Genomic DNA, 16,758 nt, shown 5'->3' with positions numbered 1-16,758 from the left:
GATTCATTTCATGCAGAAGTCAAGCACAACCTCTCCTTACATCATACCACACAAAGCTAATCCTGCTAGCCTCCCCAGAGCAGAGGAGGATGCCAAGGTTTCTCCTCTTCTCATAGTCGTTGCATCTTCTTTAGGGGTTGTATAATGGCCAGGCAAGTTCTGCATACCTGAAGCAGTATGTTTCCTGGAATGCCCACAGAGTTAGGGTCTGATGCATTCCCAAAATAAGCTGGTACCTTATTGGACAATTCAGCCCCACAAAAGAAAGGTCTACACATTTCTTGAAGAGTATTTTAATTTTTAATTTAAATTTAAGATTTTAATTTTTGCTCTTTTCCAGCTGTAGGAACAATTTCTGAAACTTTATAGCCCCAAGGATGCTGCCCTAGCTAGAATTTCCAACCCTGAAACATTATGCAGAGTGAAAACCTTTTCTTTTTTTCCACCACAAGTTTCACACTTCTGATGTGTTGTTTATGCCACTAGTTTCTAGTCCAGATTTCACACCATGTCCCAATAGCTCAGATATGAGTAATCAGCATTAATCCTTCCCCAGGTTAGAACAAAACTGAATGATGCAATGACATAACCACAAATCAGCTATATCATTAAACAGATAAAAAGAATAGACTCATATTGCAAGATCAAAAAATAAAAACTTTATTGGTAGTCAGTCTGCTAATATGATGAAAAGAAAACCATAAACCCAATTCTGCTTTCTATACATTGGACTATATCTGAAGTAACTGCACTAACATTAGTACTAGATTTGGAAACCGCTGATCATTCCCGATCATGGTGTATGCATGAGAGGTCATCCAGACCTTTGATGCATATGCCTAGGCAAGAATTTTTTATTTTTGGGGGGGAGTGGGGGGGGGCATTGGAGTAGAGACTGCCCAACCTTCTATCCTCCTTTTAGGCCACCGAAACCGAATCCAAAGGCCAGACTGAGTCCAAACATTTGGTGCTTCGATGGCTGTATTTGTATAAACATCTGGGAATTAAACCCAGGTCTTCTGTGGGGTGGGCAAGAATTCAACCACTGAGCCACAGGGGACTAGCACTGGGTTTACACACAAATAAACAAATGTATAATTTGGCTGTAGTTCCTAAATCTCATCCATATGACTGCGACAGGTTCAGACAGGATTTATCTCTATGATAAAGTCAGTTTTCCCTCCCTACTCAACATGCCAAGTCTTGATGTGAACACAATGGACCAGGAAGCTTCTGCCTTGCGTCGCAATTCTCAGACATAGGTATAAAGCTGGAAGAACTTAACTGGGGTTACAGTAACTAAACATCTATTATCCTGATTACTGAATGAAAATGACTGATGGATCACACTAACTGACAGCTCTGACTGAAGGGCTACATGTTTGCACCAGTTATTTTTCCCCAGCTGGAGAAATTGTTTATTTTTAATACAACAAAGATGATGGGTCATATATGTCTGGCTTAAGCTTCTGTAAATTATTTACATGAGTAAACAAAGCAGGATCGGGCTCAGTAGACTCAGTTTTACATAGCTGTGCCATTAAGCTGGTGACTACTACCAAGAAATTAAAATAGAAGTGACCTATGAATTATTTGAGGGTGTCCATCCTCTACTACAGGGGTTTTCAACCTTTTTTATAAGTGTACCCCTGCCGGCTGGACACAGAGCAGGGAGACGCGAGCGGCCAGATGTGGAGCGGTGGTAGCATGGGGTGGTGGGTGGCGGCAGTGGTCATGTGTAAGCTCCCCATGCTGAGCAGTGCCTATGTGGCCAGCAGAGGGGCACTGCTGCCCTCACCTCCCCCCCACCCTGGCCCTGCTCCTGGGAGGCAGCAGCACAGGGTGGTGGGTAGTAGTGCTCCATCCCTGCCCCTACTTTAACCCCTAGGGCCTTTCCCAAGTACCCCTGGGGGTATGTGAAACCCCAGTTGAAAACCCCTGCTTTACCAGGACATGACTGTTTGATGTTCATTCTCAAAAATGCTGTTGGGACAAGTTTGGACTCAAGTAATGAAGCTACCATTGTATTTCTTTTGAAACTGTTCCAGTCTAGTACTCTTACTGGTCAGAACTTTTTGCTGATATTCAGTCTCTTTCTCATAACCTGTGCTGAAGTTGAGCAGCATTTGGTACAATTCACAAGAATACAAGAGCAATGGTGACTTAAAACTATCCTTGTGTTTCTTTGATACTGTTTTGTGCATGGTCTAAGATCTGACACCTGCCAGTGGCCTCCCAGAGTCATTTTGCAAACTGAGGTGGCCAAGCTAGGCCTATTTTCCATAGTTACGTCCCCTGGACTGGGAAGTGGGCAACACTAGGAGCAGCAACGGGAGCTCTGTATGTCCCAAGGATTCCTTTATTCTGGGGGAGATCTTGGAGTCTCCCTTAGAGTAAGTAGCTGCAAGAAGGAGTGCAATGGCAGAGTGATATAAAACTGTACAGTGCAACTAAGGGTATGACCTGAATTCTCTCTCTCTCAGGTTTAATCCATTACTCCTGGATGGTAGATAGCTATCCACAGATAACCATTCATAGACAGTTATACCTCCTTACTTCCTTAGTCATTACTGGGCTACGCTTAGCTATTTTAGCACATTTCATCTTTCTCTTATGTGATTACTCAATCATGAATTAATCATAGTGCAATAGAAAATATACTCTTGAGACCAATCCTGCTTTGTGTAGTCCACAGGTATGATGTAAGGAGAGGTTGTGCCTGACTTCTGCATGAAATGAATCATCTCCCTGCACCTCCTTCCAGTGTCCAGGTGCAGTCTGTTGTGTGGAACTTGTTACTGGGAATGGTCCATAGCTTAGTAAGTAGCTAAGGGCTGAGCTAAAGACACTATAAATCTTTTCCATTCCTAGTATGATTTCTCCAATGTATTCTTCTGACAAAGACAGAGGAAACAATACTTTGTTATTACTCTTTTACAGACCTGCATATTGTGACGTCACCTACAGCTATCCAGTAAGAGCCAATAAATTCTTTTCTTTATCAGTGGCAGCACAAACAACTGCAGAAACAAAACCTTGCTGTGGAAGGCTTCAGCAGAGTGCACGCTAACAACAGTGTGCCTCCTCAATCATGTCACTCACCTGACTCCTTCATTGAGGTTGTAAAGCTCATGGTCTGGTAGTCCTTTACGCTGGAAAACAGCTATTACTCCATTATGGATGCTGCAAACCAAAGTTAAGAAATAAGCCATTAACTGACCATATATTACTTCCAAGATAAGTGGCATGTCCATTTCCAGAGATCTCTGGCCTGAATTTTTAAAAGCAACTAGGAATTTTTGGTGCCCAACTTAAAATAACTTAAAGGGTATTCATTTCCAGAAGGTGTAGGACATTTCTATAAATCTTTAAAATGTCTCAGGGCCCTGCTACACATTCAAATTAACGTTGGATAGAAACCAGCTACAGGGTTGTTACACATTGTCAAGCATTAACATTATAGCTGGGTGACTTTTTTATAGCTGGATAACCATTTTTAATTGTGTGATAATTACTTTGCACATATGGGGGGGTCTCAATTTATTGTACAATTCAGCTGTTTATTGAATAATATGAAAAGTGTAGCAAGGGCTCAGAATGGTCACTTAAGAAATGAAGAATACAAAATCATATATTTTTTTAAATGTAGGCTCATAAATTTTAATGAGAATATGAGCCCTATATACAGAAAACTTAAGAACTTTACTATGAGATCAGTAATGTTATTCTGTGCATTATTCAGATATGTATGTATAAATGTGGTTATTTGATTCCTTTACCAATAAATCAGTATACTTCAGGACTCAAAATTAAATGTGGTATTTAATACAAAAATATTGTTTCATTAGATTACATTTACCAAAATCACAAGAATGTTTAGACTTTACAACAAAGAAAAGAAAATCTGAAAACTTGTCTCTTTTCTTATGGATTCTGACAATATAAATTGAAAGCTCACAGATTTATTCTGTACGTAAAACAATGGTACCATTAGGTTTACTACACCATAATTAACCCAGAACCATTCATTTCCATGCACTCATCCTCCAAAGTTTATTTTCATACCCTAGCTACAGGAAAAATCAATGCTCAGGTAAAAGAAAAAAAAGTGATGTTTAGCATTCACGAAAATTAGCATCGAGAGATAGAGGTATGAGTAAAGCGGGGATAAATTCCAACCATTAATTTTGTTGATGCATTTCTCTAGTCTTTTTTGAAACATCATTTTCACCTTTTTGATAAGCAGCAGTTCCTTAGAGACCTTCAGTTTTTCCAGAGGTTTTCTGCTCTGATCAGAACTGATGGCGGACAATGCCAAGACCTCACACTTCACTAAGGTCTGTCAAGAGGGAAAAGCCAGGTGATCAACATCAGCTCACACTGGGCTGCTAAACATCTTATTTTTTTTCAGCTGCCTAAATCTGGCATGCCTGTTCCAAAACTCTACATGTTACTATTAGTGGTAAGTTACAGCCATTACACTCACCAGTGACACTTTATAGTCCTGTAAAGTTTAAGGGGATTCTACATAAAGCCTTCCTCAAGTGAGTAAGTCTTTGTTAAATGAGTAATGGCTACAGGGTCAGGCCATAAAACAATCCCAAAATACATATGGGCTCAGAGTGGGCCCTGATATGATTAAACGTGTCTCCTAACTCAAAGAATTTGGTTCTGAGGACAAAAGTGAAGCAATGGCAATTAACTTGCAGACTATCAACTCACTCCCTAGTTACCAGAAGGCAGATCTTTGCCTAATAATTCAAGACTATATTATATCCTTTCCCTGTTTTTCTAAGACCATGGATACCTGAAGTGATTAACCTAGGGGAAGTCAAACAGCCTCAATTTAAATAAGCTGAAAAAACATGAGGTAAGCCCTAGAAGACTTATAGTATAACTTCAACCCAACAGTGGCAACTTTATCATATTTTCAAATGGTCAGTGTTAGCTTTGGTTTGCCCACTTCCTGATTTAGCAAAAAGGTTCACCAACTGTCTTCCTTTTTACTTTTCTGATGCATAATGCTCCAGGGTCACAGTAACTGGATGCTACCTCCCACTTTAAATTCTGGCTTGTGGACAGATTCTGCCCATTTCTGCTCAGATACTACGTGTGAGAGAGAGACTGTAAACCTGTCTATACTGCTTTCCTCTAAGTTATCAATACCATGAAAGATGTCTGAAGGCTGCTGGACCCAAGCAAACATTCTGAACCGTTTTGGTTTCTTGGGGAGAGTCAAAGGTCCAGCAAGCCTTCAGAAAGAATTATAGATGCATCGTGAAACCTCAGGATCCCAGATAGTTGTGAGGGCCCACATGCGTGATGGCCTTAGACTGCTGGTCTAAGGCCAAGCCAGGTGAGAGAAGGACAGCAGCACCAACAGTGAATTTTCTCATACCAAACAAATCTGCAACAGAGTGGCAGCAGTGGGCAGGGTGGCACATATTGTTCATATGCTTCTCCATGAACAGGAGCAGCCTCCTCATACTTCATATCCCTCTACCTTTCTGGGGCTAGTTTTATTCAGCTTTCCAGGAAAATGCCCTTTCTCTTCCTGAAATTTTTCCATCGCTGCTGGTCATCCCACATCCACCCCCAATCCCAGGCCTGTTTACTGCAACTAGAACCAGTGGTCCATAGACTAGAGTTCAGCAAAAACTATTTGTCTGCTGGACTGCTTTGTCTTGCAGGCAGGTCACCACGACCATGCAAACACAGGTCCATTAAGTGGTATGCCACCCAAATACCTATATCTGCCTTTTGGTGCATTCCTGCTGTAGCAAGATTTGCAATTCCTCATTGATGCTGCTGAGGAGTAGCAATGCAATGCATACTCTGTAGTAAGAAGCCAGATACATCCCTGAGATCTGGCAATTGTTGGCATATGGTACATTAAGTAGATGAAGTGGGAATGCATCCAGGTTGTTGATATTAGTTTGTAAATGGTGCTGTCTTCCTCTTGGGAAGAGGTTTTTGGGTGAATTTAGGGATGATTTTAGCAGTTCACAGTTAAATTTAGAGATTTCCAAGCACCCATTTCCAAATGTCTCAAACTCCACTGACACAGGTAACCCACAAAGGACTAGGAGAGGGTTTGCCACAAAACCCCCTGTGATGTCAGTTCTCTCCCACCATTGCTGATACAATTCCTGCAGAGTCCCAGATGCATGTCCTAATTTGCAACACGTTAGCACAGATGGCTCATTTGTGTATACCTGCCATAGGGTAATTTGTCCAGGTTTGTCTCATGCTCATCTCTCATGGTTTACCCAAAGCATGTGCCCCTAGCTGAATCCAATCATTGTTACTAGTATTACAAGTTGCTAAACTTCTCTGTGCCTCAGCTTCCCCATGTGTAAAGTGAAGATAATTTTTACCTCTAAAATCTTCTTTAAGATCAGCGCATAAAAAGAATACTATGAGAATCAATTATGATTACTAGAAGTGCATACAATTATTGTGCTTATTGTGCCCCTTTCAAACTGGGCACATGCACATGTGCCTGACTGTGCAATTGTTACTGTGTAGTTTTTATGTACTTAAGCAAGTACTAAATGACTACGTAGTAATAGCCATTACTGCGCAGTCCCAGTTCTGTGCGGGTCATTTCTAATACTACTGAGCAGTAGCAACAAGCAGTAGGAACAAGCTACTGTGCAGTAGCTCATTGCTACTGTGCTGTAGCGTTAGCAATCATGGTTCATACCTGCTAATGTTACACTGTTGCCATGGGCAACTGGTGCCACTTTAGTTGGGGTGGGAGCACATAATACCATCCCAGCAACCAATAAGTGAGCAGGGGCAATTGGGGGGGGGGGCGGGGGCCCACCACGGCCAATCTCACTGACCAGTAGGGGGGTCCCCACCGTAGCCAATTTTGCTAACGGGGGAAGGGGTCCCCACGGCAGCCAATCTTGCCAACCGGAAAGCAACTGTCCTGCTCCCAGAAGCGGTCACACTGCTCCTGGAAGTGGCCATGGCACTTCATCCAGGTGCTCATACTCCCCGGCTGGTGCTCCCGCCTGCCCCCACTGCTCATCACCTAAGTGGGGAGCATGGCCTGTCAGGGGGTGCACCACCTCTCTCCGGGGGTGTATGTGCGCCCCTTATGCATCACTACTAATCATCACAGTGATGAGCTACATCACTGTAGCTTGTCACTATGGTGACAAAGCATTTCATTTAGACACACTCACTCTAAATAGCCTTACCTCTCAATCCTAACAGGCACAGCAGGAGATTTTTATATCATTGTACTGCTCTTCTTGTTTGCCTGTACTTCGGAATAGGCCTCATAGCTTGTTTGAAACTGGGAAGCAGAATTCCCCACCCTAAACTGCAGCACATATTTCTAATGTGCTTATTCAACATGCCAAACTCCCACTGATGTTGCTGGCATTTCTGTGCATGAGCACAAAATAGTAATTAAGATTAGCAGCAATGCTTAGAGACCAACAGCGGGTCAATCAGATGGAGTTCACCATAAATAGAGTCCAGGGTTCTAAGTCTTAACTTTGTTTAAATAATGTACCATGTAGGAAACAAACATCTTTCTACTTTAATATTGTACTTGGATTCTTAATATGTTTTTAGTCAGGGGTGGGCAAAATATGGCCCACAGGCCCATGATCTGGCCCACCAAGCCATACTGTCTGGCCTGCAGGGCCCCTAGAAACTTTTTTAAAATTAATATTTATTTGCCTCTGGCTCCTGTCAAGTGACAGGATCTAGGGGCAGTAGGACCCAGAGGAAGCCACAGCAAGCTCCTGGAAGAGCAGCGCCCGCCTTGCACCCGCCCCAGCCGAGGGACCATCAGATTGTTCCTGCCCATGCCGGAGCAGGAACTTCAGGTAAGAGGGGGTCGGGGGTCATGCTGGTCCTCATCTGGCCACGGGACTGGGGTGGGGTGCTGGGAGCAAGGGGGTGCGCGGGGGCCAGTACTGGTGGGGCCCAGAGCAGAGTGGCTCCCCTCTCTCCATACTTAGGCAGCCCGGCCAGGTGCGCCCCGGGTTCCTGCCACCCTGCTGGCACTGGCCCCGGGGCACTGCCCAGCTGTTGCAGACTCCCAACCCCCCTGTCCAAGCCTGGGAGCTGCACGGGGGGCCCATTGAGGATGCTGGGGATGACATGACCCAGTGGAGATGTGTCCCAGGGCGTGAGGAGGCAGCACGGAATTTCCATCCCATGCCTGAGGTGTGGGCCAGCAACGGCCCAGCTGCCCCGCCCATGGGAGGCTCCAGTGGGTGCTGCCAGCCTGGGGGGAAGGCCTGCCCCCCCCCGCCCTGCAGGGGCCCAGTGGCAGCTCACTTCCTTGCCCCAGGATGGACAGGGATGCTGTGACAGAAGCAGGAGCAGATCCATGGCCACTTTTCTGCTCCAGGAGTTCCTGCAGCTGCGAGGAGCCCAGGGGCCCTGGGGAAGCTCTGGCTCCTGGTGCAGCCTCCCTGCCCATCCTGGGACTGGGGGTTGAGCTGCTGCCAGGCCGCTGGGCCCCTACAGGGCAGGGGGGGAGCGGGCCTTCCCCCCAGGGTGACCGCACCCACCAGGGCCACCTGTGGGGGAGGGGGGGAGGCAACCAGGCTGTTGCCATTCCAAGCCTCAGGTGCAGGTTGCAACTTCTTTGCCGCGTTCCTGGACTTCCCGCATCCTGGGCCATGTGCCGCCCCCAGAGGCCTCAGGTGGCCCCCCGCACTGCCCCCAGGGCTGGCCAAGAGCTTCCCCGGGGCCCCTGGCCTCCTGGAAGCTGCAGGAGCTGCTGAAGCAGAAAAGCAGCTGTGGCTCTGCTTTGGCTCCTGGCGCAGCCTCCCTGCCTGTCCCAGGGCCAGGGGGCAAGCTGCTGTCTGGCCGCCAGACCCCTGGGGGGGTTGGGGGGGTGGACTGGGTCATTCCCCCAGGGTGATGGCAACCCCCGGGCGGCCTGTGGGGTGGGGCATCCAAGTCTTTGCTGCCCCAAGCCTCAGGCATGCGATGCAAGTTCTGTACCATCTCCTTGGGCTTCCCACGTCCCAGGCCACATCCCCACCAACTCATGCCACCCCCCGTAGCTCCAGGAGTCCCCCACACTGCCCCCAAGCCTGACAGGCCCTTCCCTAGCAGCCTCCAGGCTCCTGGCAGCAGCAGGAGCCACTGGAGTGCAAACGTGGTCATGAGGCTTCCAACAGCAAGGGCCCAGCTGGCTCCCCCCTTGCAACCCTTCCTGCAAACCCCACAGCCACACCCTACTCCAGACACAATCACACATCCCACAAATATCACACACACATATCCACAGATCCCCACAAACCCCACATTCACCCACCCACCCAATACCCTCCAACACTGTTGCACATCCCACATGCTATACAAAAGTAAAACTACATTTTGAGCCATTATGCAATGACTTCTACATATAAAGCACAAAAACACAGGTATCTGGACAAAAATATATTTTTAATTGACATAATTTGGTTGTTTTTTTTTCCAGTTCTAAGTTAGCAAACCCCCTTCTCTGAAGGAGTACTTCCAGGGGCAAGGGGAGGGACTTCCAGTGGCAAGGGTCAGAGGTCGGGGCATGACTTCCAGTCCCAAAATGGTGAGCAGGGGGCGGGGCACCTGTCAAGGGACAGGGTTACCCATGCGGCCCTTGACAGCTTGCCAAAACTCACTAAGTGGCCCTCTGCCCAAAATAATTGCACACCCCTGTTTTAAGTGCTCAACTCAACCACTTTTCTTCTACCAAAGGAGCTATCTTCAACCACAGGCACCAACTGAGCTTTGGGAAACACTTTGCTTCCACCACCACCTTGATACTGAAAACATTAGTTTCCATGATGTCAACAGAGCCAGCAGAATTCAATATTGGATGTAGCAAGTGGAGAAAATTTTTTAGCACTGGAGAATTATTACATTGAGGATGTCTTGCTTCAACAGGCATTAAGATTGGTTGGCCATTTGAGGGAGTCACGCCTACAAGAGGACAAATATTTTGACTGCTGGCTGAGAGCAGAGCAACTGGGGAAGCTGAGCTTGGCACCTGTTACCAACCACCATTCATTTTCACAGTGCAGAGACAGATACAATATTATGTAATGAAGGGACCTAGCAGCTCGGGAGGTCTGGCCTCATTATCAGGAAAACAAAAATGGTATGTCAGTCCAGTGAGAGTACAGCCCACTAGTCACAAATGCATAAACAAATCAGAAAAAAAAAATACTACTCCCTCTCTGTCTCTCTCTCCCCACTTTCTTCCCCCCTCTTGTTCATTTAATGACATTTTTTCAAGATGCAAAATACCCCTTGTTTGGATCCCCCTCACGCACACAAATAATCTAATATGGTTGATTTTGGCTGGCTTGAACAGATGCACTCAATTAACAATCACTTGAAAATTGGCAGATAAATGTCTCTGGACACATTTACTGTTATGAGTAATATGTCAGGTACGATTAATGTAGTGAATAAAACAAGCACTCTTTGCATGCTCTTCTGGTTCAGCAATTAATTTTGGAATGTTTTCCATCATCCTCTTGCAGAGTAGAATGACAAAAAGTACTGACTACAACCAAGAGCACTCTCTTGGTCTTTGATGATCCTTTCTAAATGAGGAGTTTTCTCTTTCCTGAGGCTCAACATTAACTAATAATCCAAAGAGGATGCCATCTCATACTGGGCATGCTTCTCAACAAATGTTAATGGAGATAAATGGATGCTTTCAAGCAGTAGTTTTCAAGCTACTGTTGCATTGTAGCAGAACTTCATCATCCAAGAACTGCCTGAGTATGAATGATCTGGGTTCTACTGTCTCCATAATTAATACAAACAAACCAGATTTGGGAAGAAGGAACCAAATCACAGTTTTGAAATGATAGCTTTCTAAGCTGTTTGTGGTCTTCCTCCATGTGGACAAACTAACTGCTTAATGCTGAACCGTGCTCCAGTCACTTGCTTATGCTGTCATATGCACCATTTTGTTTTAGTATATGACCTGATATGTACACTAGATAAGGAGACAGGGAAGAGAGTGCTGGTTTTCCCTTCACACATCACAACTCCTCAGGAATTCTTCTTTTGGATATGAGTAATTCGCACTGACTCCCAATGGTAAGATCCTGTAGTGGAAGAAGACAGTGTCAGGAAAAAATTACTTTTATCTATCAAAGTAGGACAAAGTGATATAAAATCCAGGCAGCCTACAGTTTTAGAAAGCAGTAGAACAGGCAGGGAATTATTTCGGGCAGGAGGATGCTTACCAAGTTTTGGCAAGCTGTTGAGGGCCGCATGGGTAGCCCTGCCCCTTGACAGGTGCCCCATCCCTGGTTGCCATCTTGGGACATGAAGTCCCACCCCCTAACCCCTGAACTTTGCCACCAGATGTCCCTCCCCTTGGCCCCAGAAGTACTGCTTTCAGCAAGACGTTTTGCCATCTTGGAACCAGAAAAATACCAAATTATATTCTAAAAAGCAAACGTCTAAAACATTCATTAATTTGATTTCAAAAAAATATTTTCCCCCTGGTTTACATGCTGTCACGGTGTGGGGTACCAGGGATGGCAGTGATGCCCCTAGGGCTCCGTGACCATGCCAGCTTCACCCTGTGGGTGCCTTCTAGCCTCATCTGCCATGTCTTGTTGGTTTAGATAATAGATAGAGAGGCTGCCCTTTAGTTGTTGTGCAGTCATGGTCCTGATGGACCCCACTAAACCCTGCGAATTCTTAGAACTTTTGTTGGGTCCCACTCTAAGTAGGTGCCTCGCAAGACACCTAAGGCCTGATGGGTTAGATACATGGCTCCGAAACCGCCTCTTTACCACACCCCATTCCTCACAGATGGTATATTAATGTAATGAAGTCTTGGTTTAATTCAGACTTCTGTTATCACTGGACTCTCTGCAGCCCCATCTCCGCACCCTCTCTAGTGCTGGGCCTCAAATCAAGTCTTATGCTTGTATATTGTGGGGAGGTGGGTATAGGTTTTTGGGGGGGTGTGGGTATGTGGGGTGAGGGAGCATGTGGGTGTGTGTGTGGATATGTGGGGTGCAGGTGGTCTCTCCTTCTGCTTGCACACACATCCCCATACCGGCGAGGCCCCATGCTCCCCAGTCCAGCCATGCAGCCAGGAGCCACATGGTGCTAGAGCAGGACAGGGGCAGGAAGCAAGGAATTAGCTTGGGGTGGGAAAGGCTGGGCTCCTATTGCCGGCTCCCCCTGGGTCCTACTGCCCCTGGCCCCTGTCATCTTTGACAGGCAACCAGGAGCAGATAAATATTTTCTAAATTTTTTAGGGGCCCCGCAGGCCAGATAGAATGGCCTGGTGGGCTGGATGCAGCCCACAGGTCATATCTTTCCCACCCCTGCTGTAGAGTTGTTTTTTTGTTTTGTTTTGTTTTGTTTTTTGGGAGGGGGGGAGAAATCACACTATGAATATATTATGTATAGAGTTATGGGCCAGCACCTCAACTGGTGTGAATCAGGTTTGATTCACTGATATGAATCAGCTGAAGATCTGATACAACAGTTAGGTGTAATTGGAATAAATGAAAGGTCTAGAGAATATCAAGCCCACATCACTCATTGATTGAAGGAATGGAAAAGAAACTAGAGTATGAAAATCATTCTCATCTTTTCCATCTGAAAGCAAAACACTCTCAGACTTAAAATGTTTTGTGAAATTCTGTCAATTTTCCTGAAGTTTCATTCTGTAGAAAAAAAAACAGAACAGAAAGAAAACAAAAACCCTGAAAAAGTCAAACTCTCTCATTTTTGGAACAAAACACTTGAATTTTCACTTTGAGTTAAGTTTCTGGTTTTTTTCAGACCTTTTCCCACTTTGTCTTAAATTACAGATTGTAAAGCAAAGGCACATTCAAAATTAAGTCTTGGTACGAAGTTTGATTTAATCTAATTATTTTATTTCTTTGTGAACAGCATTTAAAAAAAAGATTCAGGATTTATTTGAAATTATAACAAAAACAACTAACAAAATCCTTTGCTAAGTTTATTTTTCTATCCTCTACACAGTGTTACTGGATACTCAATGAAAGCAGAGAAAAATATAACGAACGTAAGTGAAAGATTACTTTCAGTTGGTTGCTCAAGACCGGAAATTATCTGTCAGTGGCAATCACTAGTGCATATTTCCCTATAGTTTAAGAACACTGCAGGCTGAAAAGGCAAACACACGTATATATATCTGTGTGTACAAAGATAGTATGGTATAAGAAATGAAACATGAACAAAGGTGCATGTGAACACAATACAATACAGTGGAACACACTCATGCCCAAGTTACTTATCTAAAACAAAGGACTAACCAAGTATTTCCTAAGCATCAGTACAAGTCTACTAAAGCATATCACAAGAGGCAAAAAAGCAGCATAGCTATGACTTGCCAAAGATAAGAATGCTTTCTGACAGGAAGCCCACTCTAACCTCACTGGGGGACTTGTCAGGAGCTGCACTAATCTCTCTTATTTATATATCCCACAGTAACCACAGACTGCAGTTAATCATCACAAGAAAATTCACAGTAACGGAAGGAAAAATGAATTTGCAGTGATGAAAAGAAGAGGTCTGAAACCAGCTGACCAAATATCTCCTCTAACTTTTCTAGAGCTTGAATATCCTGGTGTTTACCTGACTTTTCTCTCACAAGATCAAGGCTACAGAATCTGCCAACCCTGTGACCTGGGATGCAGTATGGGTCTCTGAATGAATGGGGGAGGCAACCTAGTGACAGATGATGAAGAAAAGGCTGAAGTACTCAAGGCCTTTTTCACCTTGGTCTTCACAGGCACACCCAGCTCCCAGACTACTGCAGCTGGCAGCACAGTTTGGGGAGGAGGTGAACAGCCCTCAATGGTGAAAGAACAAGTTAGGGACTATTTAGAAAAGTTGGACGTGTAAAAGTCCACGATGCTGGATGCCATGGATGTGAGGGTGCTGAGGGTGTTGTCTGATGTGATTGCAGAGTCCCTAGCCATTTTCTTTAAAAACTTGTGGTGATGGGGGGGGAGGGTTGCAAGTTCCAGATGATTGGAAAAGGGCAAATATAGTGCCCATCTTGAAGAAAAGGGAAGGAGGAGGATGCAGGGAACTACAGACCAGTCAGCCTCACCTCAGTCCCTGGAAAAATCTTGGAGCAGGTCCTCAAACAATCTATTTCTAAGCAAGCTACCAAATGCTGTAGCTTGGAGAAGAAGGTGATTAGGAACAGTCAGCATGGATACACCAAGAGCAAATCATGCCTGACCAACCTGATTGCCTTCTATGATGAGAAAACTGGCTCTGTAGATGTGGGGAAAGCAAATATATACCTTGACTTTAGCAAGGCTTTTGATACCCTCTCCCACAGCATTCTTGCAAGTAAGCTGAGGAAGTATGGGTTGGATGCATAGACTGAGGTGGATAGAAAGCTGGCTGGATTGTTGGGCTCAATGGATAGTAATCAGTGGCTCAACAATATCTAGCTGGCAGCCAATATCAAGGGGTTGGTCCTGGAGCCAGTTTTGTTCAATATCTTTATTAACAATCTGGAAGATGGGATGGATTACACCCTCAGCAAGTTTGTGGATGACACCAAGATGAGGGGTGTAGTAGATACACTGGAGGAAAGGACTATGATTCAGAGTGTTCTAGACAAATTGGAGGTTTGACCTAAAAAAAGTCTCATGAGGTTCAACAAGCACAAGTGCAAAGTCCTGCACTTAGGACAAACAAATCCTGTGCACCATTACAACCTGGGGACTGACTGGCTAAGCAGCAGCTCTAGAAAAAAGGACCTGAGGTAACAGTGGACAATAAGATGGATGAGTCAGCAGTGCACCCTTGTTGCCAAAAAGGCTAACAGCATACTGGGCTGCATTAGTAGGAGTGTTGCCAGCAGATCAAGGGAATTTATTAACGATAATTATTCTGCTGTATTCTGCACTTGTGAGGCCACATCTGGAGTACTATGTCCAGTTTTGGGCCCCCCACTATAGAAAAGATGTAGACAAGTTGGAGAGTGTCCAGGAGAGAGCAATAAAAATGGTTCTGGGGCTGGAGCACATGACTTATGAGAAGAAGCTGAAGAAATTAGGTTTATTTAGTCTGCAGAAGAGAAGACTGAGGGGGGATTTGATGGCTCCCTTTAACTACCTGAAAATTGGTTCTAAAGAGGATGGAGCTAGATTGTTCTCAATGGTGACAGATGACAGAACAAGGAACAGTGTTCTCAAGTTGGAACAAGAGAGGTTTAAGTTGGATATTAGGGAAAACTAGGAGGATGGTAAAGCACTGAAACAGGTTACATAGGGAGGTGGTAGGATCTTCATCTTTGGAGGTTTGTAAGGCCTGGCTTGACAAAGCCCTAGCTGGAATGATCTAGTTGGAGACAGCTCTGCTTTGAGCAGGAGGCTGAACTAGATGACCTCCTGAGGTCCCTTCCAATGCTAATTTTCTATGATTGTATGATCCACAACTACCAGTGATTTCCATAGATGTAATGGGTGCTCAGCAAATCTCAAATCATCACCCTAAAGCTGTTATTTGCATTTTTTAAGGAACTGAGGTCTTCCCAATAGTTTTTTTAAGAGTTGAAGAACAATGGTAAAACTGTGCTTATGCACTTTTGCTTGGATTCTGACCCCCTGTTTATTCATGTCATGTTCACTGTCCTTCCTACTTGCTATTTCCAAAATTACATATGTATGAAAATGAGTTTTTGTTTCCACAAAATATTTAGATAGTATTGTTTGATTATGTAATGTTTGCTGTTTAATAAATCAAGAACCACATTCACATGCAAAAAAAGGGTATTGTTGAGAATGCCAAAGTATTCATTATTTACTATTTACAATTCTCCCATTTAAAAAGTTCCAGTCAACTAGTCAGTAGAAACAACAGTGTGCGAGTAGCCATACACACTGAAAAACCCAAATAAATTTTATTAAAATAACTATTCCAGAAGAGCATTCTGGAAGAGCTATTTCCATATATAAATATATTAAAATAACTCTTCATATATGATCTATATAAAGACAATCATATTTCCAAATAGGAGGGGGGGGGGTTATTTGATGTACTTTAATCCATATTTAAAGTCTAATTTTCAGAACTAACTTAGGCATGTAAAAGCTTAAGGTCTTGTGCAGGAGAAAAATGAATGTCTGTAAGAGTGTACAGATGTTCAGGCTTTTTCTCCCACAGTAAAAATTGTCGCTCCAGGAGGAGAAAAATAATCTGGGAACAGCAAAGATTAAGGTGAGTTTCTCCTGGAAAAGTGAATTTCTGTACATGCCACTGAAATACATGTGTGCTTTCCTACATGTCTCAGTGTATCTCTACCCTAGGTCTGTGCTGTTCTTGAGGCTGCTGCTGCTGAGAAACAAGCTTCACCTTCCCTCTCCCACACCACACAATCCAAACTCAGAACTGAGGTAGTGAGAGTGATCCAGGCCACTCCAGAGATTTTTGTTTCTTGTAATCTTGAGAGCAGAAATCCTAAAGAGCAGTAGAGTAAATGTGGACCATTCTACAGAAGCATAACAACTAGGGGTATCCAAGAGCTGGTGCCTTCCTAAGCCACTTTTGAAACAGGATTGAGGCTCTGAAAATTTTGTTCAAAACAAACAATTCCAATGTATCGTTAGCTGAAATTAAGCTGTGTCAAGCAACCCATGACAAGAAATCAGTCTGCAAAAGCCAAAGCCTTCAATGCTTTACAGACAGTCATTTTTAATTGCACTTATGAAGGCAGACAGTTTAAGTGACTTCTCCAAGGTGCAATAAGAAGTTGACATC

At 44.3% G+C, this 16,758-nt stretch overlaps 1 protein-coding gene across 5 annotated transcripts in view; it reads right to left on the bottom strand.

Moving 5' to 3' along the window:
• PRR5 (proline rich 5) overlaps positions 1 to 16,758 on the bottom strand; it is a 178,873-nt gene that overhangs the window by 92,898 nt on the left and 69,217 nt on the right. For all 5 annotated transcript variants that reach the window (XM_019515818.1, XM_019515819.1, XM_019515816.1 and 2 more), the window contains one exon: positions 3,103 to 3,183. In XM_019515818.1, coding sequence (XP_019371363.1) covers positions 3,103 to 3,183 — 81 coding nt within the window. The remainder of the gene's footprint in view (positions 1 to 3,102; positions 3,184 to 16,758) is intronic.

Source organism: Gavialis gangeticus, unplaced genomic scaffold (genome assembly GCF_001723915.1).
Source record: "Gavialis gangeticus isolate Ggan-Ray unplaced genomic scaffold, GavGan_comp1, whole genome shotgun sequence".
In the NCBI taxonomy this organism is placed as follows: Eukaryota; Metazoa; Chordata; order Crocodylia; family Gavialidae; genus Gavialis; species Gavialis gangeticus.
This window is presented reverse-complemented; position numbering and strand designations above follow the sequence as displayed.